General features: G+C 49.2%; 3 protein-coding genes across 3 annotated transcripts in view; 2 read left to right on the top strand and 1 right to left on the bottom strand.

Annotated features, from left to right (window-relative positions):
- Positions 1-11,072: 11,072 nt before the first annotated feature.
- Positions 11,073-18,422, top strand: LRRC43 (leucine rich repeat containing 43). Its single transcript, XM_018076223.3, has 12 exons — positions 11,073-11,183; positions 11,267-11,518; positions 11,792-11,902; positions 12,021-12,160; positions 12,746-12,984; positions 13,715-13,914; positions 14,294-14,417; positions 14,591-14,730; positions 14,877-14,954; positions 15,241-15,447; positions 16,002-16,083; positions 18,220-18,422. Exons 1-12 carry the CDS (start codon positions 11,088-11,090, stop codon positions 18,378-18,380), a joined length of 1,830 nt encoding a protein of 609 aa, XP_017931712.3. The 5' UTR covers positions 11,073-11,087; the 3' UTR covers positions 18,381-18,422.
- A 545-nt stretch (positions 18,423-18,967) lies between these two features.
- Positions 18,968-20,847, top strand: B3GNT4 (UDP-GlcNAc:betaGal beta-1,3-N-acetylglucosaminyltransferase 4). The gene has a single exon (XM_008926744.4). The coding sequence runs from the start codon at positions 19,001-19,003 to the stop codon at positions 20,114-20,116; it is 1,116 nt and encodes a 371-aa protein (XP_008924992.2). The 5' UTR covers positions 18,968-19,000; the 3' UTR covers positions 20,117-20,847.
- A 2,062-nt stretch (positions 20,848-22,909) lies between these two features.
- The window catches only part of DIABLO (diablo IAP-binding mitochondrial protein), a gene marked incomplete at its 5' end in the record, with an annotated part of 3,936 nt that continues 1,816 nt past the window's right edge, over positions 22,910-25,029 (bottom strand). The window contains 3 exons of the mRNA XM_018076482.3: positions 22,910-23,537; positions 24,426-24,522; positions 24,666-24,776. Of these exons, the coding sequence (XP_017931971.2) occupies positions 23,323-23,537; positions 24,426-24,522; positions 24,666-24,776 (423 nt within the window). The remainder of the gene's footprint in view (positions 23,538-24,425; positions 24,523-24,665; positions 24,777-25,029) is intronic.

The following is a 25,029-nucleotide window of genomic DNA, read 5'->3' as shown; positions in this document are numbered from 1 at the left end:
GTCCCTCACATCCTTTCCTCTGTGGGCTAAAATCTCCCTGAGATGCACAGATACCACATGGGCGTTTGCATGGCAAAAACACCTCTGGTTTCCTAGCAAGAAATCAGTGGGCACATTGTCCAAGAACTGGGGTTTTTGCTGAGCTTTCAGAGTAAAGCCTCCCCTGCAGTGTCGTCTCCTGCTTGTCAGCAATGATCGTGTGTGATTTTTACCATTTCTAGTATCGATGACGTTGGAGTTTTGTCTCAACAAGCAAAGGGCAGTACAAGAAATGCTTCAAGGCCCAGGGAAATCTGGCAGCTTAAATCCTAACATCCCAGATCTCACTGGATGGGAAACTGAAAGGGACTTGAAAGGAACAGGAAGGGGTAATTTGACTGAATTGCTGAACATTTTGTCGATTCACAGTTTTTATCTGGATGTGGATGGAAAAACTATCAAACTCATTGCATCATGAGCTGGTTACAATTGGAGGGAAAGTGCTTATTTTATCAAATTGTGCTGGAGAAACAAGGTCAAAGCACTATTGAAAATCTGCAAATTCTTAACACAGTAAAGAGAAAAAAAATAAATCAAAGATTGCTTACTTAGGCAAGAGTGTAGGAGGGAGGGAAGGAAAAGCGAAAATATATTTTCCACGTAGTGCAATTACCAGAAATGATGTGGCTGCTCTTCGAAGCAGTGATTCAATATATTTTTGTCCCCCTATTGCTGCAAATCAGAATTCTTTTCTTTTATCAGTCAGCCTTGTGAGGAGAGTGATTTCACTTCATTTGGAAACACAGGAGGAAAGAGCTGGTTTATGTCTCACATCTGAGCAGTAGAACTACTGAGCACTGGTATGAGAAGAGATGGACCACGTATGTATTAGTTCCTGCATAGTTTTCCACTTTGAACTCCTTAGTCTGTCTTTCTTACCCATTGAGGAGTTTCAATACTATTTTTTTCCAGAGTTTAGTAACACTTTCTCCCCTAACCTAAGGGCTCTGATTTCCTCAGTGTCACCAAAGCAAGCCAAACACACAGTGCCTATATCTGCACAGAATTACAGGTGATGCACATCTGTCTTCAGTGAATTGGTGCTAAACTTTCAGAGAACCCCCATAGAATGGAATGCAAGTCATATTCATTCAAATCCAACATCTTTCACTGAGTAAACAAATGGCTAAATGATTTATTTGTGGCCTGTGATATGCACAAACTGGGATTGTCTAGTGGTTCTTTTCAACCTTGAATTCTATTAGGCAGGATATTGTAGATGGCCCCCACCCCAAACACAAGTTCTGGGCATTATCTGGCTTAGTTATTAGCTTGTGTTGTAGTTTTTAGCCTCCTCTTAGCTGGAGGAGTAAGTGGTGAAACTCCAGGAACACGCTAGAATTGAAGGAATTAATGAGTAGTAGGATCACAGACAAGTGCACACTTCATCATGACAGTCTGATCTCTGCACAAAACCAAAGGATTCTTGATTACTACCATTTGAGCTGATTGGAATGTTCTTCCATGCTTTTCTAAACCCCTGGGGAAGGCTTCCTTGAAGGGAGGCTGACCAGAATGTTTCCATCTGTGCCTTAGATCTTGGTGTCGTGGATGCATTTGATTTATCACATCATACATCGTTCCCCCAGTACAGTGCTCTGTGGAAAATTCTGTGAATGGACAAAGTGGGGCTTCCCTGGCTTTTAAGAGGATTTTATCTGTGTCCCTTTCAAACTGAGGTTGTGAGTAATTGTGTGTCTGTATGGAAAAAGTTGCACCTTTCCTGCTGAATTCACCACTCTCCTCTCCCGTGCTCACGAGCACACACACTCATGTACAGACTGTCAGACCACAGGCTTGACAGAAACCAGAAAATATGCAAGTGCTTAAACCTCTAAATCTGAAGTGACTTGAAAAAGACAAAGGGCTGTCAAATTGTACTGAAAAACATCATCCCTTTGTATCTTCAGGGTTTTTTACATTCCTTTGTGAGAGTGTGTGTGTATGTGCACGTGTGGTAGAGGTGACAGGGACAGGGAAATTTAGTTTTGTTTGCTTTTAAAACCCCAAACTCCTGGAGAACAGAGAGAGAAACTCACTGCAAAAACATTCAGTAAGGTAATGCTTTTGTAGTGCAAATTATATGAAGGCTGTTTCACTTTCTGAGTTTCTGGAGTGAATAATTCTTGCCTTGATGTTGCCAGCTGGAAGATGCAGCTGAAAATAGAATGGGTTGTTAACTGTTTTCACCTTTTTCCTTCTCTTTTTTGCTTTCTTTTCACCTTTATTGCATGGAAAAATACCCACAAAAGGCTGATGACACCCATTTTAGGTTGCTTTAGGGACTCAGTCATACCACTCTTGGAGGACTATGGACAACTGTTGATAACTTTTAGGAGTTTTTTTAATTAGGTGAGACAACAGCAGTTTTTCTGTTACTCCTATATTTATACACTTGAGTTTCAGAGGAAATCATTTGGTTTTTTTTCTTTTATAGAGCCCCAGTATTTCCCACAACATCAGTTAAGCCTCAAGTTTCCTTTTGTTTCGTTCTTGGTTGAATTTCCTGCTCATTTACTGTGTTAGAGCAGAAGAGGTAGTACCAAATTGTAGCTTTATCTGTAAAACTTGAGTTCTAAATAACTTCAGTTACAAAGAAACACATCTTAGGTATATAATAGAATTACTTTCTAACTGTTGTCTGAACTTCTTTTATATCTGAACTTTTCCAACATGAATGAGGTTTTCAATCAAAAGACATCAGTGTTTGGAGCAGACCTTTCAATTAACAATACAATTCATAAGTTGCTCGTTTTCTTCTAACCTTGTATTTAAATGTGTTTTAAGTGGATGGAATTTGTTCTTGTTAAAAAGGAAAAAAAAATGCTTGAAGGTATGAGGACTTCAGGTTGTGCTCTTGCTTTGCTTAGGTTTCCTGTTCTGTTGCATGACACAACTTCTGTTGTACTGTTGATATGTAGCACTTTTCAGTAGGTCTGTTAAATTGTGCAATGCATTTTTTTTTTATATTTACAACCAAAACAATAAAGGATATTTTTTGGAAGAAACTGGTTGTAATGCCTTTATTTTCTAACTGGAGGTGGGGAAATGGGTAAGTGGAATTGTTCCTGGGCCAGGGCCAGCACCTGGCAGCCTTTTTGCAGCTCTAAAAGGTGGCAAGAGCTCTTTTCCCTGTAAATGATGCTGGAGTGACCCTCTGGATCTGTGTGTTTGGCATTTGCAGTGCAAGGCTTGTGTATCCTCTGTGGAGCTGCTGAAGTTTGGACTCTTTTTAAGAAACTTGGTGTCCCTTTGGGCTCTTCTTGACTGAAATAATCGACTCACTCTGAGCTTACTTGGAGCTCACAAGTGATTTCTTTTCCTGGTGCCTTGGCCCCCCAGGCTGTGTTTGCTCTGTGCTGGGCTGTTCACTGTCTCACCAGAGTCAATGTTAACCAGATTAGCAAAAATTGAAAATAACTCTTTCTAGTCATCTCTCCTCCACTGAATCAGCTTGAGACAGTGGATAACAGGGGACTAAAGCACCATCTCTGCAGGTCCAGGTGTGTGCAGAGCCCTAAATACCCCCTGAGCTTCTCTTTCACCTTTTGCAAAGCATCATTTTTGTTCTGATGATTCCTGAAGTGATCAGACCCTTATTGTTCATTCTGTGAAGCACAACAGTGAGAGTGAGCTCATTTGGCAATTTTTTTTCATTTCTGCACTTCTAACATGCAGTAATTCCCAGGCAGCCCTGGTATTTCTCTAAGGAATTATTAAGCCTGTAGGTGCTGCACCAATGCCTTGAGCCCTGTTGGTCTTACTTTCTTGCAGGCTTGGATTTGAGTCTGACACATTGCCTGGACAGTGGAGTCTGCAGAGCAGCACTGAGGTTGGATAACACGGTATTCCCATGGAATTGATGGCAGTGTTAGGCACTGAGCTGCTTAAATCCATTTAAAAAATGAAATTAAGAACATTTCATCCTTGCCTTTAATGACTGCTTTTTGTTTTTCCCTGGTAGGACATTCCAGCTCCCTGTGCTTCAGTTGTCACCTCGTGTGTATTTTGGATTTCCTTGCCCAGTGGAAGCAGCATTGAGTGCCTGAGGCTCTAGTTGAAGTAAAAGGTAATAGATGAGTGAAAAGAAGGATTTTATTTTAAAATCACCACACAAGAGTGTGTGCTGGTTGATCTTATCCTTGTCGTTGATGCCTTTGACTTAATATTTCTTATGAGAACCTCTGATGAGTCAGGCCTGCAGTTCCAGAGGATGCAGCAGTTTTTGAACTCTGCATTTAATTTTTCAGAAATCTGTAGCTTCGTCTCACAGAGCATTTTCATAGGAGTAGGCAGTGAAGAGCAGAGCTATTTAACCAGTGGTAAACCAACACTTGAGCCTGACTTCTCTCTTGGCCAAGCTTTACAAATGCCAGAGCTGCTGCAGCAATGCTGTCGGAGCTCTGTGGGAGGAAGCTGTGGCTGGAGAGCAAATTTTCTGTACTACTGATTTAGTGGTGATTTCATGGAGGCTGCTGTAACTTGAGCTGATGTGCCAAATGACAGTTTTTGAAGTGGCTTCTTTTGTGGCTGGTTCTGCTAATCCTCGAACGCTGCCAAAAGTGGATCTGCATTTGCTCCATGGAAATGGTGCCAAATGAAATCACTGCTGTAAAGGAATTGGCCCTTCAGTGGGCAAACAGCTCAGGGCTCGCTTTGTATGTGAAAGAATGGAATGTAATGCTCACTAGATTTTTTTTTTTAAATGTATTTTAACCTATATTTGCACTCAGGAGCTCTTCTCTGCCTGTTCTCATCCCTGAGGGCTTCCTCCAGGAGGTGACAGGGCAGACAGTGAAGGTTCACGTTGTGGGATCAGGCAGGGTCGGTGCCGTGGGATCAGGCAGGGTTGGTGCCGTGGGATCAGGCAGGGTCGGTGCCGTGGGATCAGGCAGGGTCGGTGCCGTGGGATCAGGCAGGGTCGTGGATCAGCCCAGGGTCGGTGCCGTGGATCATGGCACTAGGGTCGGTCTGCCATGGATCAGCAGGAGGTCAGTTGCCGTGGGATCAGGCAGGGTCAGTGCCGTGGGATCAGGCAGGGTCAGTGCCGTGGGATCAGGCAGGGTCGGTGCCGTGGGATCAGGCAGGATCAGTGCCGTGGGATCAGGCAGGATCAGTGCCATGGGATCAGGCAGGGTCAGTGCCATGGGATCAGGCAGGGTCGGTGCCGTGGGATCAGGCAGGGTCAGTGCCATGGGATCAGGCCACCTGCCTTGCTGCAGCCCAAACCTTTGTGGCAAAGCACCCTTCTCTTACAGCTCCGGTGAGGAGAACCACGGCTCTCCACAGTTTTGTGCTTCCTATGAGCTCCTGAGCTGAGCTGAGCTGAGTCAGCAGGGCCGGCGAGACAGTTTTGTGAGGGAGAACAACTCATCTTCTTTTTCAGGTTGCTCTTCCTGAGCTGGGACTGACCATCTGACTCACTTTAACATCTTGTTTGAACTTCTGAGAAAATGTTTCCCTCTCCAAGGAAAACACTTCCGTGGAGCTATTTATATCTTTAGAAGGTGAAAGAAAAGATGTGCAGAGGAGAGGAAACCACAGGGAGTGGCCCTGTATAATCTCCTGGTTCAGCGAGTGCCTAAGTGGCTTGTGTCAACCATTGGCAGTGGTGATGTCGGAGCCCTCGGGATACAAATGTTTTCCTGCTTGTTGGGGTTTGCTGACCCCACCTGAAAAGGTCAGTAGATGTTGTTTCTGCCTTGGGGATAAACACACCCCCAGGCAGTGATCCTTTTCCGTTAAAAATGAAGGCTATGAGGCTGGAATTGCACCTGCTGGGTGTCACCACTATGTGATGTTTCTGCAGAGGTGTCTGAAATTGGGTCCGTTGGGGAGGAATTCTTCCCCTGGCTCCAGCAAGGACCTTGGTCCCCCTGTTCCTCTTGGGAAACGTGTACTTTTCTAGTACCACTGATTCATCCAAACAAGAAACCAGTCAGGACTTTAAGGGACAAAGCTGAAAGCTTTATGTTTATGAATAAAAATGTGCTGTTTCTAGTGTCTTTTAACATAAGAACCAGAAACAGCTAGTTCAGTTTGTTGTTTAGTAAACAACTAGGCTTTCAGTGCAAAAAAATAGTGTAAAAAAGTATTAGATAGTAAAAAGAGAATCCAGTGACATTGGTTTTATTTAATTTATTTTAATTAAGTTCCAGGTTCTGTCCATTCCAGGTTCTATCCAAAGGTAATGAGAGGAAAGGAGTAAAACCATGCATCTGCTAAGTAGCAAATACATCATTCATCCCTTTCAGTATTAAAATACAAGTTAAAAATATGAATAAATATCTATATAAACTGTATAATTGCTTAAATAGATTTATAAAAATAGATTAGATATAAATTTATAAATAAAATTCACTAGTAGAGAGAGAAGTAAAAATCTACTGACAATCAACTTTTGAAAAAAACCCCTGCAAGGTAAAATATAAACATTAAAGTTATGATTTCCTGTTTGCTTATTTATGTCAGGATTGATTAATTAAATTATCCTGACTCACATTAGTCCATCCTTTTTACATGCTGTTGCAAATAGGATAGTATAAATAGTTTTATAATAAATAATATAACTTAAGACATTCATCCTTTAAGTTAAACTAGATTACATAGTTATATAGAGTAGCAAGTATTTTATCAATGCTGTTTCTGGCAAACTGATCCCATAACCACTGGCAGGTCACATTCAGCCAGGTCTCCAGTGCCTTTTCATCCCGGCGTATTAAATTGCTGCTGCAGAGTACATTTCTCTCGTATTCTGCACAATTTGTTTGTATTTATTTAAAAACAACCAGATGTAGCTCATTGTGTGTGCCAAGTCCGCGGGCTGGCCCTGGCTGAGGTGCACCCGTGGCAGGTCCCTGCTCCTGCAGGTGTAAAATGCAGCTCCTTCGCTCAGGGTGGAGTTCAGCTGATGGAGATTGGCGGCGACAACATCGCGGGCAGTCGTGTTACAGATTGTTTCCATGTCGCTCCCCAGGGTTTGCAGGATGTTGTAAATGTGGTGCAGAGCACAGCAGTTGGCATGGAAAGCTGGGCAATCAGGTATTCTCTCCACCATGTCTTTGACTTTGGTCTTATTCAGCAGCTGGGTCTCACCTTGGAGTGCTGGCAAGACACAACCTTCCTGTGAGGGAGGGAGAGCAGAGGGAAGTTATTAATCCCTTGGTTTCCATTTCTCACTTGGGTACATTGGGGTTTTTGGTTGTGGTTCAATAGCTGTACCAACACCTACACCCCTTTGATCAAGCAGGTATTGCATGCTGTCTGTGGCTGTCAGTGTGCAGTTCCTTTCCTTGTACCCTGCTTGTCTCATTTTCAGCTTTTCTAAGTATTGGTTTTTATTCTTTGCTGTGTGGGCAAAATTTCCTTATGCCGGAGATCTGGTTTGGCCTGAGTGTGTTCTCATCTCTTTTGGCAGAGATGGTTTTAATTTCAGCAGTGAATTCAGAGGAAACATCAATGTTGATTTTTATCAACACACTCTTGGAAATGCAATCCCAGGAACTGTAATTTGTCTGAGCCATTGACACTTGGGTTCAGTGCACGTTTTACCATCTCCAGGGAGAGGATGGGTGAGCAGGAGTTTTGGCTGAAGTGCTCAAGAACTAGGATCAAATTGAAGAGCAAGGCAATTCTTGCCATATTTCCAATGATCTCACTGGATTCCTCCAAAAAGATGCCTGCTCCAAGCCTAACATGACTCTGGAGACTGAGAAGGAGCACTGGAGGCAAAGTCAGCCATTCTGCAGCTGCTCTGGCCATTGCTCCAACTCTGCCCTCAAATAATGCAATATCAGTGCTTTTCTTCTTGCATGGAATACAGAGAAGAGACTATTTTAGCTTCTAACCCAAATATTTCTTTTCTGATGGTCTTTCTAGTCTTTTATAATAACTCAAGAGATTTCTCCACAGACACAGACACAGCACATGCAAAATGGTACTTACATAGTATCCCAATAACTCAGTGGCTCTCTTTTCTATCACTGCTACCAAGGGCTTTATCTCAGTGGGAAAACGCTTCTGCCTCTGTCCTGTAGTCATTTTACTTTCTTTTGATCTCTCTGTTGGTGCTGAGGAGCCCAAAGGAACCAGTAAACAGAAGAGGAAGATGGCAAAGCTGTTGATTTCTGCATTCAAATGGAGAGTCAAAAGGAAAAAGAAAAGGAAGAATACAATGATGGGTCTGAACCCTCCGCAGAATTTTTTGCAAAACCCTCTGGGTTTGTGCAGCATGATACATTTTCAAAGCATGAAGTTGCTGAGCTAGTGATGAACACCAACCAGTGCACCTCGACAATGTGGAGCAAGGGTAAGGCAGACCCACCTGCTCGGTGTTCCATGGTGGGCCGGGAGAGCTGCTGGCCGGGGGCTGGCGCTGGAGCTGCTGGTGCCTGCAGTGCTGGGTTGGGCCCAGCCAGACTGCATTTAAGCACCCTGGAGTCCTGCGTCAGTGGCTCCCCCACAGGATTTTTTTTTTAATTTTTTTTTTTTTTTGCCGGTGATAGTTCGGGGTTTTTTTCCCTTTTCGAAAGATTACATCAAAAGTTGGTTCGAGTGAGTCTTCGCTGATTGTGATCTAGGTGCAGTTTCCATAGACATAGGTGGTGTCCTGTGTCGTCTGTTTGATGAGGAGTTTGGGATGCTTGGCTTAGCCATCCCATCAAAATCCTTGGGCTCTCCAAAATGTAGGAGTTAGGATATAAACTCTCTTGTGCTTTTAATATAGACGTGGTTGGGGCTTGCAAGCACATTATTGTTGCCCAAAGCCAGTGACCTTCTGCAGGGTCACTGTAAGAGTGGGCCAATGCAGGGAGTGAAAAAGCCACAGGAGGCTTGTGTGCAAGGTAGGTCAGGCCTCCAGTTCAGTGTATAAATCCTTTTGCTGCATGTCTGGAAGACCCTTCCCCAAGGTGGGACCCTCTGATGTAACCCAGCAGAGGATGCCCAGGATCACACCTCCCCATCCCTGTCACCCATCTCTCTAACTCCCCTGAGGTTATTTTCTGTTTCCTGTAACTAAATGCAGGAAATTCTCATACACACCGAACCAGAGGAAATTTATCCCTAGGGTTTGCAAGCACGAGCTCAAGAGAGCAGAACTACTGATGGTTTGGGACAGAAAACACAACAGAGGAAACCCACATTTGTGACACATCCACACTTGTGGATGCTGTACTTCCCAGCTCTGTAATTACAGGTGTGGTGAAAGGTGATCATAAGTTCAAAAATGAGTGTGTGTCAAGTCACCAGAAGACTTTCAAGGATCAGCATCTTGGTATCCAAGTAATCAGTTCTGGTTTCCATGTGAAACAGTCCTTTCTGAAAGTAAAAAGCTTGGTGCGTGCATGAACTCCTCTGAAGTGACTGGAACCAGTTCAAGGACTGTTCTCTGGGATGAACTGATTCCCAAGGCTTGAAATGGGAAAGGACATTTCCCCTGTACAACTCTGCACTCAGGTCCCACCAACCTGTAACTTCAGCCCTTGGTTGTTTGCTTGAGGCCACATCAAAGGAGAGTCCCAAACTGAAGGTGGTTCTGAGGGAGCACTGAGAGCCAAGCAGAGGTAACCACCTAGGAAGCTTTTCCTCTTGCACAACCCTATTCCCAGGTGCTAAATAATCCAAAGAAAGAGATGAGTTACTGTGGCCTGTGCATGGGGCAGCACACAGTACAGCAGAGTGCTGAGGGAGAGCTAGAAAAGGACAGTTCTAGAAGGTATTTAATTTATTTGAGATTTTTATTATTATTTGGGGGTAAAATGAGGGAGAAAGAGAGATGTTTCTTTGTGCAGGACATTCTTTAGGAACATCCTTACAAAGACAGTGGTGCAGATGGCTCCTTTCAGGTAGAAGGGTGATCTTGGAGGGTTGCTTGTTTGGAAGAGATGCAGCCAGCCAGTGCCCCACAGGAAGATGAGTGGAAGGTACACGAGCTTGTTCATAAAGAGGTCATTGGGCACTGCCAGTCCCCTTCCAGCTCTCCCAGATGGGTACAGCCAGGGAGGACGGACAAGGAAGCTGGTCTTCCTCTGAGAGCAGGAATATCTCTTTGTGCAGCACTGAAGGCAATGGGGGCAGTTATTTTAAATAGTGATGCAAATGAAAGAAACAGCACTTTTACATCCTTGCTTTTCCACGAAACACAGTTCAACTGCTGCTAATGGTCTTTCAGAGATTTTTAGGTTTGACTTCGTCTTCTCCTAAGCTGAGGCCAGCAGGTTGCCTGGTTGTTCCACTCCAGGCAATGCCACCATCTCTTAGCCTGTGCATGCTCTGTTCATCCTTTCCTGTCCGTACACGGCTGTGATAAGCTGCTGAGCTGATAAGGCAACAGGTCAGCATCCGTCCTGTAAAACCCGACCTGAGAAGTTCAGCTTTCCATCACGCAACCACGAGACATCACATAAAATCTGCAAGTCATTTGGTGAAGTTCTGCTGACACATGCTGCTGTCTGCTCCCTAAAATGGAATTTGTAGCCATTGCCTCAACACCTATCACCGGAAAAAGGAAATCACTCTGAGCACGGAGACCTGATGCTGACCTGAGACTGAGCTGTGACTTTTGTTCCTGGAGCTCACCTTTTTTTTTCCAAGTGTGGGAGCTGGTATTTTCAACTGTGAACTTTGTTTTCTGATGGCCTTATGTGGCTGTGATGTTAGTGCCCTCCACATGAGTGAAGAGCTGGGCTTTCACAACTGACTGGGAACCTTCCTGTTTCTTCCCCAGAACCTGAGTGACTCTCAGGATATAGGTAAGTGAAATGGCAAATACCATGTCACAGTTCCTTGGCCAGGGAAGAAGGCTGCTGATGTACCCTGCAAGCACTGCACAAGGCCCCTGGTTGGGAGCAGCCCCCAGAACCTGGGGAAGATCTGGAAAACCAGGGATTTACTCCCAGCCTGGTGAGCTCAGTGCTGTCCTAGGCTCGCTCCACGCTCAGCTTGGAGAGTTTGTTTGGTGCTCGGTTCCATGGCAGCCGCGTCACCACCATCTCCTAGCGACAGGGAACAAGTCCCTGAGGCAGGAATTCCCAGTCAGACCGGGTTGGATGGCAGCACCCGGCTGCTGCAGCCTCTCGGCTGCTTTTCAGGAGTACCTGCAGCACCTGGCACTGCAGGACTTCCCCTGTGGCCTTGGCAGCTGGGTAGGGACAGGGTGGCACAGCCATGGGACGTGGCACAGGGCCTGTGGGCTGCAGGGCTGTCACTGCCTCTCTCCTCTCTGCAGAACAAATCCTACCTCAGTGGCCACAGGAGCCCCCACAGGGTCCAGCCCGGGCAGGAGGAGGCTGTGCTGGACGAGGAGACCCCCGAGGCGCTGCTGGAGCTGCTGAGGGACCAGCACAGCCCCTGGGCACTGCCCCAGGACTGCAGTCCCCAGGACCAGCTCCTGAAGGAGGTGGCCGTGCTGGCACCAGAGCTCGTCCATGGCTCCAAAGTCTACCAGGTCCTCAAGTCCCTGCGGATGGTTGACAAGGGAGTAAGTGCAGCTGCTTGTGCCTGTAAAGGTGTAGGCCAGGAAACCACTTCTGCCTGCTGGGAGGGAAAACGTCCTGGGAAAAAGGACACCTTCCCCATCCCACGGTCTTCCCAGATGCCACTGTTGCTGCTGGGGTAGAGGTACTCCCCCCACCCTCCCCAGGATGTTGTGCTAATCCAGATTACACGTATGTCATCTGGATGAATGCATGTCCCTGTCTCCTTGGCCATGAGGTGACTCAGGATCATGTTGGCCAAACCCAGTTCTTTGCAGGTGGAGGAGGTCGATGAGGGTGTGTTGCAGTTCCAGCAGCTGGAGGAGCTCATCCTCAGTGCCAACCAGATCAGCAGGATCACCTCGGCCAACCTGCCCCGGACACTGAAGGTGAGTGAGCAGCATCTTGTGCAGGATGGGGAAGGAGATCCCATCTGGGAACACAGTGCAAGCCAAACAGCTCCAGGTGTCTGTTGCAAAGGTGTCTTATTCCCTCTGTCCCGGGCAGGTCCTGGAGCTCTGCTGCAACACTGTGGGTGATCTGGAGGACCTGTGCTCTCAGCCTCCTCCAGAGCTCCAGCACTTGGGGCTGGGACACAACAGGCTGTGTGGCCCTTCCCAGGACAAGTTCCTCACTGAGGATTTCTGGTAATGCCATAGACTGTGGGCTCCTGAAAGGGAGGTGGGCAGATGGACAGGTGACCTCAAGCCATCAAGGTGGCCTTGGGAAGATGCAGCCCTTCAGCAGGGTCATTGCTTTGCTCTGTCCACTCCCTATACAGAGCGGTCTGTGTCTGCTCTCACATGCTCAGTGGTTGTCTTGGTCCATGGCCAAGGTGTGGAATGGGGAGATCACCTGGAAAACAGCCTTGACACCCTGCCCACCACAGTTCCCATTTCCTGGGCAGCTTCCTTTTTCCATGTCCTCCCCAAAGCCCTTGCTTGGACTCTGCCCAGGGAAAAATCTAAAGCTTAGGCTGCATCACCAGATAATGCAGTGGGGTCATTAATGTTTCCTTGACATGTTTTTGAGTGGTAGGGGAGGCTGGCAGTGGACCATATGGCTCAGGAATTTGGAATTGGCCTCTTGGGATTGTACCATTGGATTCCCTAGTTTGACCCTGTTTGCGCTGAGGAAACACCATTTGTTTCTGTTTTTGCCCCAGGGCAGTAGCTCCCTATCCTCAGATAGGTGCTTGTTGCCTTACCTTCTTCCCTGGGTTCTCTCCTTAGGCCAAACCTTATCTCCCTTGACCTGAGCTTTAACAACCTCACGGATCTGCTGGGGCTGGTCTCCCAACTGTCCAGTCTGCAGAAGCTCCGCATCCTGGTGCTCCAAGGGAACCCTCTGGCTTTCATCCCCACCTACAGAGGCTTCCTCGTGGACAGCCTGCCCAAGCTGTCCATCCTCGATGACATCTACATAGGGCCTGATGAGAGGCAGCAGTTCCATGGCTTGGCGAGGCAGCCAGGTGAGCCCTCACCTTTGAACCTGACCCTGGCATTCAGGAGGGGGTCTCATCGTGGTTGAGCTCAGGGTCCTCAGGGCAAACTCTGCCTTCCTTGTTGCCTCTCCTCAAATGGAGATCCTTCTCTGTGCCTTTCTACCCTGCTAGTACAAGTGGGGAGACAGGCAGAGGGCCCTGCAGTGGTATAATTACAGTCGAGTTAGGTTTAGCCTTAGTCAGGCCCAAGAAAAGGCCACCCTAGTCCTGGAACTGCCTCTGCATCCTGGCCTGCCCCCAGCTTTGCTTCCCAGACACCATCTGGTTTCAGACCCTGTGCTTCCCTCTGGAGCTGGTGAAAGAGGAACATCTGTATTGGGGAAGATGGTCCTGTGGTGCTGCGCTGTCTGCACGCAGCGGTGCCACCTCTGCAGTGTGGCACATCCCCGACTGGGACTGGAGCAGGGGGCTGGGGACACCCGGGCTGGGAAGCCCCTCTTGACGGCCCTTACTCAGTGAGTTTGTGTGCTGGATGTGCTCTTTGGAGACTAAAATGTTAACCGGGGAGGCAGAGCAGCCAAGCCAGGAGGTGTTTGCATAGCTTTGGAGTGACCCCATGTGGCAGTGGCTTGTCACAGCGTTAGCACAGGGTGGCACGGAGGGGACACTGGGACTGAGAGGTTTCTGCTTGCTCTTTTCCTTCCTCGCTCTGGAAAGAACGTGCTGCAGCTCCATGGCAAGATTGTCTCTCTTTTAGAACTAAGCAGGAGTGAAGCTCGAGTGGTTGTGACTGTTGGGGAGATGAAGGGAGTCCCTGATCCCGGTGCTCTCCAGCAGCTGGATGCTGACTCTGAGGCCCCAGTGATCACTTGCAGCTACTTTGTCACCTACGAGTTTGCAGAGGGAGAGGAGGAGTCTGAGGAGGGAGAGGAGCTCGAGGATGAGAGCAACACTGAGGTTGGTCCTTAATTGTGCTCCTGAAAGCCAACAGGCCTATCAGGTCACAGCAAGGGAGAATCCATCTCCAGGCTATGGAGTGATGGATGTGGCAGGGGCAGCAGCAGTACTGGGGACAGAATTCCCATGGGGCTGCATCTGGCAGGACAAGTCCCTGCTGCCCATGTTCCTTGTCCCTCCTGGGGAGCCCAGAGCTCTGCACATGGGAATGCTCTCATAGCCCCCCTCCTGCTGGCTGTGGCAGACCCCTTCCCTGGCATTGGTGCCCCTTTTTCCCATGAGGGTGGGCTGGGGAATGGAATTTCAGGGGCAGCTGTCCCCTGGTCCCAGTGCAAACAAAACCAGACATGCCCTACCAAGAGATCCCTCTCTGTCCCAGGTAACAAAAACCCACCAGAGTTCCATGGTGACCATGCTGGATGTGGACAAATCTGCTCAGGACACAGGAGAAACAAAGAACCAGCAGGACCCTGCAGCCATGGAGGAGCCAAAGGCTCGCTCTGGTAATGAGGAATTATAAATCCCCTGTCCCAGCACTCAGGGCAAGTTTATGGCTCTTCCTGGCATGTGGTGGCATCAGCACGTCCCTCACAGTGTCAGCTTGGGACTGATGGATAATGAACTGGCACCAGTTGAAGGAAAGGTCTCCTCAGAACTTCTTTGTGTCCCTACACAGCAAAGGTGTTTGCCACCCCTGGAAAGCCCTGGGCAGACACCATCGACTGCAGCTACACAAAGGAGCACATTGCCAAGGACCTGGTGGGGCTGAAGTCCTACCTGGCAGCTGGAACAATTGTGTCAGTTGTGGAGGAGAAGGTGAGTGTGTGGCAGAGCTGGATGAAGGGGAAAGTGCTGCTGAGAGGCCCAGCAGTGGTATCATGTTCCCTCTGGGAGGCAGGCTGGGATGGCAGTGACCCTGGGCCCTCCCAGCCCCTGCAGCAGCAGCTCCTCTCTCTGGGCAGGTGCTCTCATGGCCTGTAGATGCTGACCCAGAAGAAAACTCAGTCATGAATAAGAAGGAAGGACAGGACAGTGCCAAGGTAGGGTGCTAGGAGAGAACAATGGCCAAATTATATCTGAGTTGCAAAAATGGTGATGAGAGAACAAGGGCCCTCCTCCTGGATTAGTTTGGTGTGTCAGAGAGTCACCCCTCCATCCCAGACCTCTCCCAAAGTCCCCCCTTGCCAAGGGAGGAAGGCAGGAGCTGTTTACACACGTCTTGGCCTGGATGCAGTGGTGGGCAAGGGGCTGGGTTGGGGTTGCTTCTCTCTGATAAAGGTACTCCATCCCTCTGCTGAGGCCTGTCCCTGTGCTGGTGTCCTGCAGCCTCCTGCCTCCAGGGACAAGAAAAAGAAGCAGCAGCAGCAGCTGCCACGTGAACTCCGCAGTGACCCTCCCATTCTGAGCACCCTGGGCACCACCAGGGTGACCTTGGAGGCCCTGCTGGCCACCGAGGACCTGGTGGCAACTGTGTGTGACTTTGGGATCCTGATCACTGAGAAACCACCAGAATCACCAGTTCCAGAGGAGAAGGTAAGGAACATGTCCTTGGACAGGGGGGTGAGGCAGGGCTGCCAGGGACGGGCAGTGCTGCAGGTTGGGGTTCAGCATGTCCTGCCCTGCAGCCTGCTCTGTCCTCACTGGCCTGGGCATCCCATCCATCCATCCATCCATCCATCCCTCAGTTCTCCCCTCCCTAAAATAGGGCTGAAATAGCCCTGCCTAACCACCATCCATCCCTGCTGGCATGGTTATTTAAGTGACATTAGCAAGCAATACTGCTTCTTTTTATGGGCGTAGGAAAATATATGAGTTTATTTTTCCATTTGAGAATGTGAAAGCAACCACTCGTGCTTCCTCTGGTGCTCTCTTTCAGCATGGCAGCACATACCAGCTGTGCCAACAGTTTCTATTTCCTGGATTCTCTTCTCAGAGCAGCCACTCTGCTGTGCTCCTGCTCCCCCTCACGTCTTTCCTCTGCCCTGTATAACCCAGTGACAGCACCCCAATGGTGATGGGTATCACAGGACTGAATGAGGGCACTGGATTTCAACACAGCCTAACTGTGGAAATGTCTCTCTCCACAGGATGAGAAAAAAGGCAAAGACAAGAGCAAAAAACCAAAAGAAGAAGGTAGGGCCGGCCAGAAAACCCTGACGTCTCCCAAAGGTGATGGAGCCTTGAGTTGGTGGGGGAGAGGGTGGTGTGTGTGAGAGCAAACAGGAGCAGTGCCCGGCCAGAGGCAGCCACAGGGCACAGCCACCCTGGCAGGAGCAGGGACTTACATCCTGAGCCTGAGGCTGTGAATGCAGACATTGACTGTGGGGCCGTCAGGATGGACACATGCCTGGACACCTTATGAATCAGTGTCTGAGCAAGGACCAAGGCTGGGCTGCTGGCTGCCCTGGGAGAGACACACACCCACCAGCACCGTGTGCCAGGGGAGAAGGGCACAGCAGATTTCTGGGTGAGAAATGTGCTGCCCTCTGTGTCGGCTGCCAAATGGGGATAGTGTGAGGGCTGGCATGGGCAGCAGGGGGAGGGCTGCCTGGGACGCATGATAAGCTCCTCATCCATTTCCAACTCACATCTCAAAGCACTTTGCAAAGGGGATTATTGTTCTTCCTGCTTGGAGATGAGCTGCACAGAGAGCCCCAGGTGTCCCATGGCAGGGCTGGGAACAGACCCCAGTCTGCTGTTACCCATGAAGGGACCACCCTGACCCCAACGGGTGTCCCCTGCCTCCCCATACAGAGCTCACAGGCTGCTCAACCAGCAGTGTTGCTTAATCCACTGGAGACAAAACTCACCCTGCCTCTTGCAGGTTATTTTTCCTTGGTTTTGACTGCAAAAATAGCAGTGACAGCACATCGGAGGGGTAATGCAAGAGCAGGAGGAAGTGGGGGAGGGAAGGGGTGGTCAGGCAACGCTGAAAAGCTGCTGCTCATGGGTCAGTGAGAGCGTGGAGAGGGCCAGGCCTCCCCAGCACCACTCAGAGCTACCAAAGGAGCTCTGTTTCCCTGCTCTGGCATCAGATTTAAGAGTGCAAATAACCCCCTTTCCCAAGAGCTCTAGGCTGATTTCTGTGCCCCATCACCCACAGCGAGGTCCCCATCTTTGGGGAAGATCTCAGAGCCCTGTAGTGTCTGCACTAGAGGAAGCCTGTGGCCTTCCCAGCTACCTGAAGAGAAGAAAACTCCTTGAATTATTGTTCCCCACGAGATATATATTTGCAATATACACTCAGACTGTTGCTGAAGCAGAGCAGGCAGCTGCTGTCAAACAGCTGAAGCTCAGCACTGGTGTTTCTTCCTTCCTCCACCCCAGTCCTGCAGTCAGTAGGAGGTTTTCCTTTCAGCTTGAACGAGGGTGAACCCTTTCTGTGGGGGTTGTGTGGCCGGAGATGGTGTTGGATGCACAGAAGCTGACACAGGAAGCCCAGAGCGATTAGAGGCTCCTGCTTAATTTGGTGTCCCCGTGTGCCTGTGCAGGTGGAGGCCGGTTGGCTGCACTGCAGGGCCACCGAGTGCATGTTTCAAAGTGTGAATGCAAAATTCACAGTGCCTAAAAATGAGCTGCCCCCCACAGCTTGCTACACCCCGTGTGCTGTGGCCACGTGCTCCGATGTGACTCACAGGAGCACCCCGATTGCAGCTGGGGTGGGCAGCTCGAGCACCTCTGCACATCCTGGATGTGTCTGCACCTCCTGCCTGCTCTGTGAGTCACCACTTTGCACTGTGGCTCATCCCCTGGACACCACGTACCACCTTGGAGCGGCAGCAGTGGCCACACTCCGAGGGATGGGGATGGCTCCCAGCCCCGTGTCCAGCAAGCTGTGCAGGGACCAGCTCTCTCCCAGCCGGGAGCTGAGGCTGATTTGCATCCCGCAGTCAGCAAATGCACACAAATAATAAGTCCTCTCAGAGGAATTGGGATCACTTCCAGACGGCTCAAAGAGGAAAGGCAGCGAGCTTTGTCTCAAGTGAACAGTTTGCCCAGACATTGAAGGATGTCTTCAGAAGTAGTCTCACGTACGTCTCGTTTTACCTCGCACTCGATTTTCTAGGATCCTTGAAATTGTTTATTTCTGCATCTTTCTTTTGTCCTAGGGGAATTTAACAACAAATAAGTAGCTTGCACCCAGATCAGTTGCCTGCCTAAAGATGCTTTTTGGGTTTCTTACCCGAAGTCATATTCAAATAGATTTCCCTTAAGTGCTGACACCAGGGGCAGTCCCCCTGCACGCCGCTGCTTTCAGGGTGATTTACTATCTCAAGACAGTGACAGATTTACTTCTCTCCACAGGAAAAGGAAAAAACAAAGACACTGCTGAGCTGGAGGAAGGTCAAGAGCTCCAGCCGGTGCCACTGACAGTTCAATTCCAGATGCAGCTGCTTCGGTGGCCCTTGGCAGTCAGTGCCCAGAGCCAGGAGAACGAGGCCGTGGCAGTGGAGAAAACCCAGTAACGTGTCCATAGCCGGGTGAGAAATAAACCACACGGGAACGCTGCCTGGACCCTGGTTGAGCCGAATCGCCAGAGTTGGGAGATCCCTCTGGATTTGTGGTGGTCTGGGGCTGCTGCTGAGCTTCTGCCGGAGCTGCGGTGGGCGGGGGCTGGTGCGGGGTGTGGAGTGCGAAGTGTAGGTAAGGGGGTGCGTTGGGGGTGCGTTCGGGGTGTAGGGTGGGTGTGCCGGTGCCCGGTGTGCTGTGTTTGCACGGTTGTTGCGGTGCCCCGGCTGGCCACGCCCCCAGCATCCTCCGCCCACGATGTGGGGGGGCCAGGCAGGGGGCCGGAGCGGGCGGGCAGCTCCGGCTGAGGCGGTCGGGTCCCGCGAAGCGAGGTGGGGTTGTGGCCGTGCCGGGGGCCACCGCGGAGCGGCGCTCCAGCCCCGGTCTGCGGGGGCGGGGGCTCCCGGAGCGGCCGCAGCGCTTCCCGCCCTCGCGGCAGGCACTGGGACCCGGCGAGGGGAAACACCGAGCCCCGTCCGGGGGGAACGACCGGCGCGTCCCGTCCGCGCCCGCGGAGACCCCGGGAGCGAAGGGCTCGTGTTCCTCTGCCCGGGGCCGGTCCGTGCCGGAGGCTGCCATGTATCCCAGGATCGGGAACCTCGCCCTTTACACCTTCTCCATCACGCTGCTCGCCTGCGTGTTTTACTTGAGGAAAGAGGCAAAGTTGGCAGAATCGTCAGCGGACCAGAAAATGGATGTAGTGAGTCACAGACTGAAGTCTTTGGTTCTGGACAACGCTGAACCCACCAAGTGTTTGCCGAACTTGACCCTCGCCAATTCCTCTCTCACTCTCCCGGAGCTTCACCGCGTCTTCTTAACGTACAAGCACTGCCGGAGCTTCCCAGTCCTGCTGAAGCCTCCCAGGTGTAGCAAAGAGCTGTTCCTCTTGCTGGCCATCAAGTCTTCCCCGATCAACGTGGACCAGAGAGTGGCAATCAGGAACACGTGGGGAAAGGAGGTCTCTATCAGGGGCAAGAACATCAGGCTGGTGTTCCTTCTGGGGCGCTCAGAGGCCAAAATCCAGGTGCTGCCCCTGCACCAGCTGCTGGCTTATGAGAGCCAGGAGTTTGGTGACATCTTGCAGTGGGATTTCATTGACAACTTCTTCAACTTGACTCTCAAGGAGCTGCATTTCCTCCGCTGGTTCACAGAGGACTGTCTGCACGCCAGGTTTGTGCTGAAGGGTGATGATGATGTGTTCGTCAACACTTACAACATCATCGAGTTCCTCCAAGACTTTGACCCTGAACAGGATCTCTTTGTTGGGGATGTGATTGCCAACGCCCGGCCCATCAGGAACACCAAGGTCAAATACTTTGTTCCAGAGGCCATGTATGGAGCCTCCTTCTATCCTCGCTATGCAGGAGGAGGGGGGTATGTGATGTCTAGAGAGACCGTGCGTCGCCTCCAGAGCACCGCAGAGGGCACGGAGCTCTTCCCAATAGATGATGTGTTTGTGGGAATGTGTCTGGCAAAGATGTCCGTGACCCCAAAGAACCACCCTGGCTTTAAGACTTTTGGGATCCAGAGACCTTTCAATGCTTTTGATCCGTGCTTGTACAAAGGGCTGATGATTGTGCACAAACTCAACCCCACGGAGATGTGGATCATGTGGACGCTGGTGAGGGACGACAGCATTCGGTGTGCGGTGTCAGTGGAAAAGAAGCTCCCCCTGAGCCCAGCGGGGTTGTGACTGGTGGCAGACACAGGGTACTAAACTAAAAATCAGGTTGTGGTAGAACCGTGTCCGTTACTAACAGACTGCGCTGGAGCCGTCAGGGTTTGGTTTGCAGTGAGTCATTTTCTGTCGGGGGGTTACGTGAAGCAGTTGAATTGTCACAGGGTGGGGGTGGTGAGACACAGCACGGGGGACTTGGCTCAGCTCTTCCCAGCTGGATGGGAGCCAGGGGAAGTCACAACTGCCATGGGAATGTGAGTTGAGGGGCCACCTACTATGGAGGCTCCACAACACCGGTGTCTGACCGCCGGCCAAATTCAGGCTCATGTAGGGAGGCCAGTGATGACTAACGAGTGACAGAGCACTTGAAATTACTTGAAGGGGTGGAAGAAAGGCCAGTGTGTGCTGCTTGGTCCACTGTCCAGGGCAGCAATCCCACAGCTTCTGCTGGACAGCAGGAGAAAGGGAGTGGAGTGGGTAAGAAAAATCCTCAAAAATATATTGCCTTAACGCAGCAATGATGATGATCCAAGGGACTGGGGTCTGACTCAAGCCTTTTGGTCATTATAGGTTTACTTGCACTGGAAACTTTTGCACAAAGACTTTCTGATCAGGTGTGAGAGGAGCAATGTATCATGAATAATCACAGTGGTAGGAAGAGTGGCTGTAGTGTCTCATGTTGTGTGGGAGGTGTTTGGTTTTTTGTTGTTGTAAAGGTGGGTACAAATAAAATACAGTTTTGAAAAGTGTTTTCACAGGAATATTCTTGGGTCTCCTGAAAGCTAAGAGCCCTAAAAGGCAGGGAAGGCTGAGATCTGGTGCTGGGTGTTTGCATTCAGGAGTCACTATGTGGAGATGGGTATTTGCCACTTCCTTTCCTGTGAGCAGCTGCTGGTCTCTGCCCTGTCAAGATGCATTGATATGAAAGTGATTAATCTGAATGTGCTGGAGCTGCTAATTTGAGGAAAGATCAAATATGGAACTAAGACTTGGTGATACTTTTGTGAAACTTCTCAGTGCCAGGGTGTCTTGCTGCTAGAGCAGAATTGCTCTGCTGTGTGTGAGCAAGGAAGCAGCCTGGAAGCTTTAGGAAAAAAATATAGTGGGTGGAGAGGAAGTATGTGATTACAGAAGCCAGAGCCATTTGTGTTGTGCTGTTGTAATTGCTGTCTCCAGTGCCAGCTGCCCAGTGTTCACCCCACCAGATGGGAGCTGGAGCTTTCAGAGGTGCCTGGGAAGTGCATCCAGGAGGTTTTTGCTTGTAGGACAGACAGGGGCTGCTGCTTGTCCTGGAGAAGAGATCGGGCAGGGCGGGTACCGTGGTGCCCTGGGAGCTGCTGTGCCAGCATTTTTCTGATCCACTCAGTGATTCCCAGTGCAAACTCAGGAACAGAGAGCGTGATGTCATGTCTGTTGTGGGTTTAGGTGTATGGGCTAATCCCCAGCTGGCAGCTCTCACTTCCTAATAAAGGGTGAGGGACTCCCTTCTGCCCCGTTTTGGAGGTGATGTGGAGCCATTCCATGCCCCTCACTCCCACTTTGACTGACTGGCTGGTTCCTGTCATGTCAGGTTGGATGTGTGTGGGAACAGCTCTTGGGAAGAGCAGGGCATGCAGTGAAACGAGAAGTGGGGTGACAACAGGGCTGGGAGCAGGCTCTGAAAAAAAGGGGAAGAGGGAGTTTCCTGGCTTTGCAGACTCCTGGCAGTGCTCATCTGCCTTAAGCTCTGTCTCTGCCATGCAAACATCAGAGTGGAGTTACTGTGGCACCCTGAAAAAACACAGCTTGTGTGTGCACCAGGGTCAGGGGCTTGGCAGATGTTCTCCAACTGCAGCAGGTACCAAATGAGAGCAGTTGTGGTTAGAGGCTGACCTGAGGGTGCATTTGAGGCCTTGGCTGTGCCACTGCTCAAATAATCCTCTCGTCATAGTGGCTTTTTTCCTCGTGCTCCCACCCGAAGCTGAGTTTGGGGCCTCCTGGCAGATCAGACACTGGCAGCTCCCTGTGGGCTGAATTCCAGACTCTGCCATCCTCCCTGGATACAGCAGCACCCAGCGAGCAGCAAGGAAAGGTGGTTTGTTAATTCTTTTACTACTTAATCTATAAATGTACAGTGCTGTGCAGCTGAGATTGCATTTGTTCCAAAGGCAGGCAAAATGAGACAACCTATGCTACAGAAAATTCCTCCTCCATTTAGTAACAGCCACCTTGATGCAGTGCATCAGATGGTAATTTGTTGTGAAAAACCTGTGAATAATGTGTGTTTTCTTACAAAACCTGATTCCAGTCAGCAGTGATAAAGTTCTAGTGGATGCTGTTCTGCAAAACCAATTTCACATTAGCTGTGAAGTTAGAAAATGAGCACAGTGAAAGACATCTGTGGTTTTGAAATCTGAAGTGAAACATTAAGTTTGTGAAAGAGAGAATTCAGATTATTTCCTGAAGCTCAAAAGCATTCAAATAGGTAAAACTCTTTTACTCACTGCCTTGTAAAGAAGTCCATGGCAGTTGCCAAAATAATTTTGTTTATAACCACATTATCTTGAAAATCAAACCTCCTTTTGCTTCCTGAGGAACCTCCTGAGGTGTGGTGACTCTTTGGTGACAGAGGATGCTGTGCTGAACTGCAAAACTTCACCAAGAGCCTGAGTAACTCCATGGAAAGTTCTCAGCTCTACAGCAAATATTTCCCCCGACTGCAGCTCAGTGGAATTTGGTGCAGCTGTCAACTCAGATGTTAAAAACTTTGAAGTTCAAACAGAAAACAGGGCTTAATCTCTCACCCAAATGGGCACACTCACAATGAGATGCTTTTGCACAGTTTAATAAAGGCATCTCCTCACACACATCATTTACTTCACAGGTTAAAAACAAGGTTCTTTAAATACACTTCTTTGGCTGATCCCTAATGAGCTCCCACAGACACATCAAACTTCCCAGCAGAGACACAATTAACACTGGGCTGTCCTTGATAGCAGTCTTCACATTTGCATAGATAAACGTTTAAATAAATGAATCCAAAAGTGTGACAAACAAGGTAAATTACAAACAAAATGGAGGCCTTCCAAATACCTGGAAGTGACTTGATTTCTACAGCAATCCTGCTTGGGGAAAAAAATGGAATCACGGGCTTATTTCAGCAGTTTTAGACTATCCCACACAAAAGTTTGGGACTGTTCAATTTGTGATTGACTCCCAGATATGCTACAGTTCAGTTCTGTTCAGTCCTCCCGAAGGTAAGGGTCATCACCTGCATCTATATTTCCTAAAATACCCTGTGGCGACGAAGATTCCTCTCCTTGAGCTTTTATGAGCTCCTCTGTTTGAGCTTCAGCTAATTTGGTCTCTGCTTTCTGGGACAGCTGCTTCACTTCTTGTACCTGTGACTTCACAAGCTGGATGTGGCTGCGGGCTGTCACCGAGGCCTGGTCTGCTCCTGGGGGTAAGAATTGAAATACTGGGTTAGAGGGGCACTGGGCAAACCTTCAGTTAAGGAAATGACTGCAATTAGCATCTGCTTTGCTGTGTTTGGATGGCTCTTGGGATGCATTAATGCTCAATGCATTTACTGTCCATTTACCTCAAACAATTTGTCTGCTTTGAGATTTCATTGCTCCCTTGAATTCTCCCACCCCACTGGGATACAGCTGGAGCTGGATCAGAGTGATCAGGTTGTGCCAGTGGGTTTGAGAACTAAGCCCAGCCCAGTCCTTGTGTACCAGGACCCTTCAGTCCTTGTCCTGTCCTGGCACCTACAGCAGCAGGAATTCCTGTTGAACACGGAATCCCTTATCCTTCCATTCTCCTACAGATTCTGTGTCTTTTTCAGGCACTTCCAGAGTTAGGGTGTCCCTTCATATTCACTGCTTTCCTCCCTTTCTCCATGCCATAAACTTTGCCAGTTTACCATAAACCAGCCCGTAACTCAATCTCAGAGCTATCGAACCTCTACACAGAGAAAAGACCAAAATTAGTATCTTTTCTTTCTTTAATACAACTGAACTCAGGTAGAAAGCCCTGCTGGACCCCTTATTTCTGTGGCTCCCACAACCATGTTTGAACCTGCATTTAAAAATGACTAAACTCTTCCCTCAAATACCTTTGGTCGCCTTTGGTCTTGACCTAAACCACATGTGAAGTTTCCAAGCCTAGTTCTCAGAACGCTTCTATAGACTCACAGCCAAAAAAAGAATGTAAGTTCTCAGCCCCTCTAAAAACCAGGCAGGAGCTGTGGATTGGTAAGTTAAGTGAATGAATATTCTGTGTGTCTCAGCTCTGTTCTCATTGAATAAGGGAAAAGGGGAAAGGAAGTGTCAGGGCTCACCTGACTGATAGGCAGCCTCTGCTGCCATCTCCGACAGGCGCAGCGCCGTCATCCAGCTGGACTCCAGCCTCAGGTATTCCTGCTGCTTTGTCTTCACCTGGGAGGAAAACAAGGTATTCTTTCACGAGGTGTAACCACCCCCAAGTGCTCTCCCACCCTTGTGAAACGGTGAGAGAGATCAGAATGTTCTGAGCAGGGTTTTCAGAGGCAGAGGGTGAGGGAAGGGAGGTGGCCACTCACATCAACTCTGGCTCCTATGACCACCTGCCACACTGCATCCACCTCCTCTGAGTTCATCTTCCCAAGAAGATTTGAGTATTGCTTGTAGAGAGACACCAGGGTATAAACTGCCTGCAGAGGAATCATTTCACACAGTCTGCACAGCTCTGATGCTGTCTCACAAAATTACTCTTCGTGTACTTGCTGTACTAATAAGGGCATAAACTGGAATGCAAATACTGTACTCAAAGTGGCACTTTATTTATAAAATTAAAACCATATCTTCTTGTTTCAGGCTTAAACATGGCTCACACCATTCTTCTGATGAAACTCAGTTCGTGGCCTTAGAAAGGCAGAGAAGGGAAATAAAATACCCAGGAATAGA

The sequence above is a fragment of the Manacus vitellinus genome, unplaced genomic scaffold, assembly GCF_001715985.3.
Source record: "Manacus vitellinus isolate BGI_N305 unplaced genomic scaffold, ASM171598v3 scaffold_31_pilon, whole genome shotgun sequence".
NCBI classification, from domain to species: Eukaryota; Metazoa; Chordata; class Aves; order Passeriformes; family Pipridae; genus Manacus; species Manacus vitellinus.
Note: the sequence above shows the minus strand (reverse complement) of the source record. Positions and strands in the feature narration are given on the sequence as shown.

What these genes read in the sequence shown, in the direction of transcription:
- B3GNT4 (XM_008926744.4), top strand. Translation starts at nt 19,001, where the DNA reads ATGTATCCCAGGATCGGGAACCTCGCCCTTTACACCTTCTCCATCACG.
- LRRC43 (XM_018076223.3), top strand. Translation starts at nt 11,088, where the DNA reads ATGGCAGCACCCGGCTGCTGCAGCCTCTCGGCTGCTTTTCAGGAGTAC. An exon ending in ACCTGCCCCGGACACTGAAG is followed by an intron (nt 11,903 to 12,020) that starts GTGAGTGAGCAG and finishes TGTCCCGGGCAG; the next exon opens with GTCCTGGAGCTCTGCTGCAA. An exon ending in AGGATGAGAGCAACACTGAG is followed by an intron (nt 13,915 to 14,293) that starts GTTGGTCCTTAA and finishes TCTCTGTCCCAG; the next exon opens with GTAACAAAAACCCACCAGAG.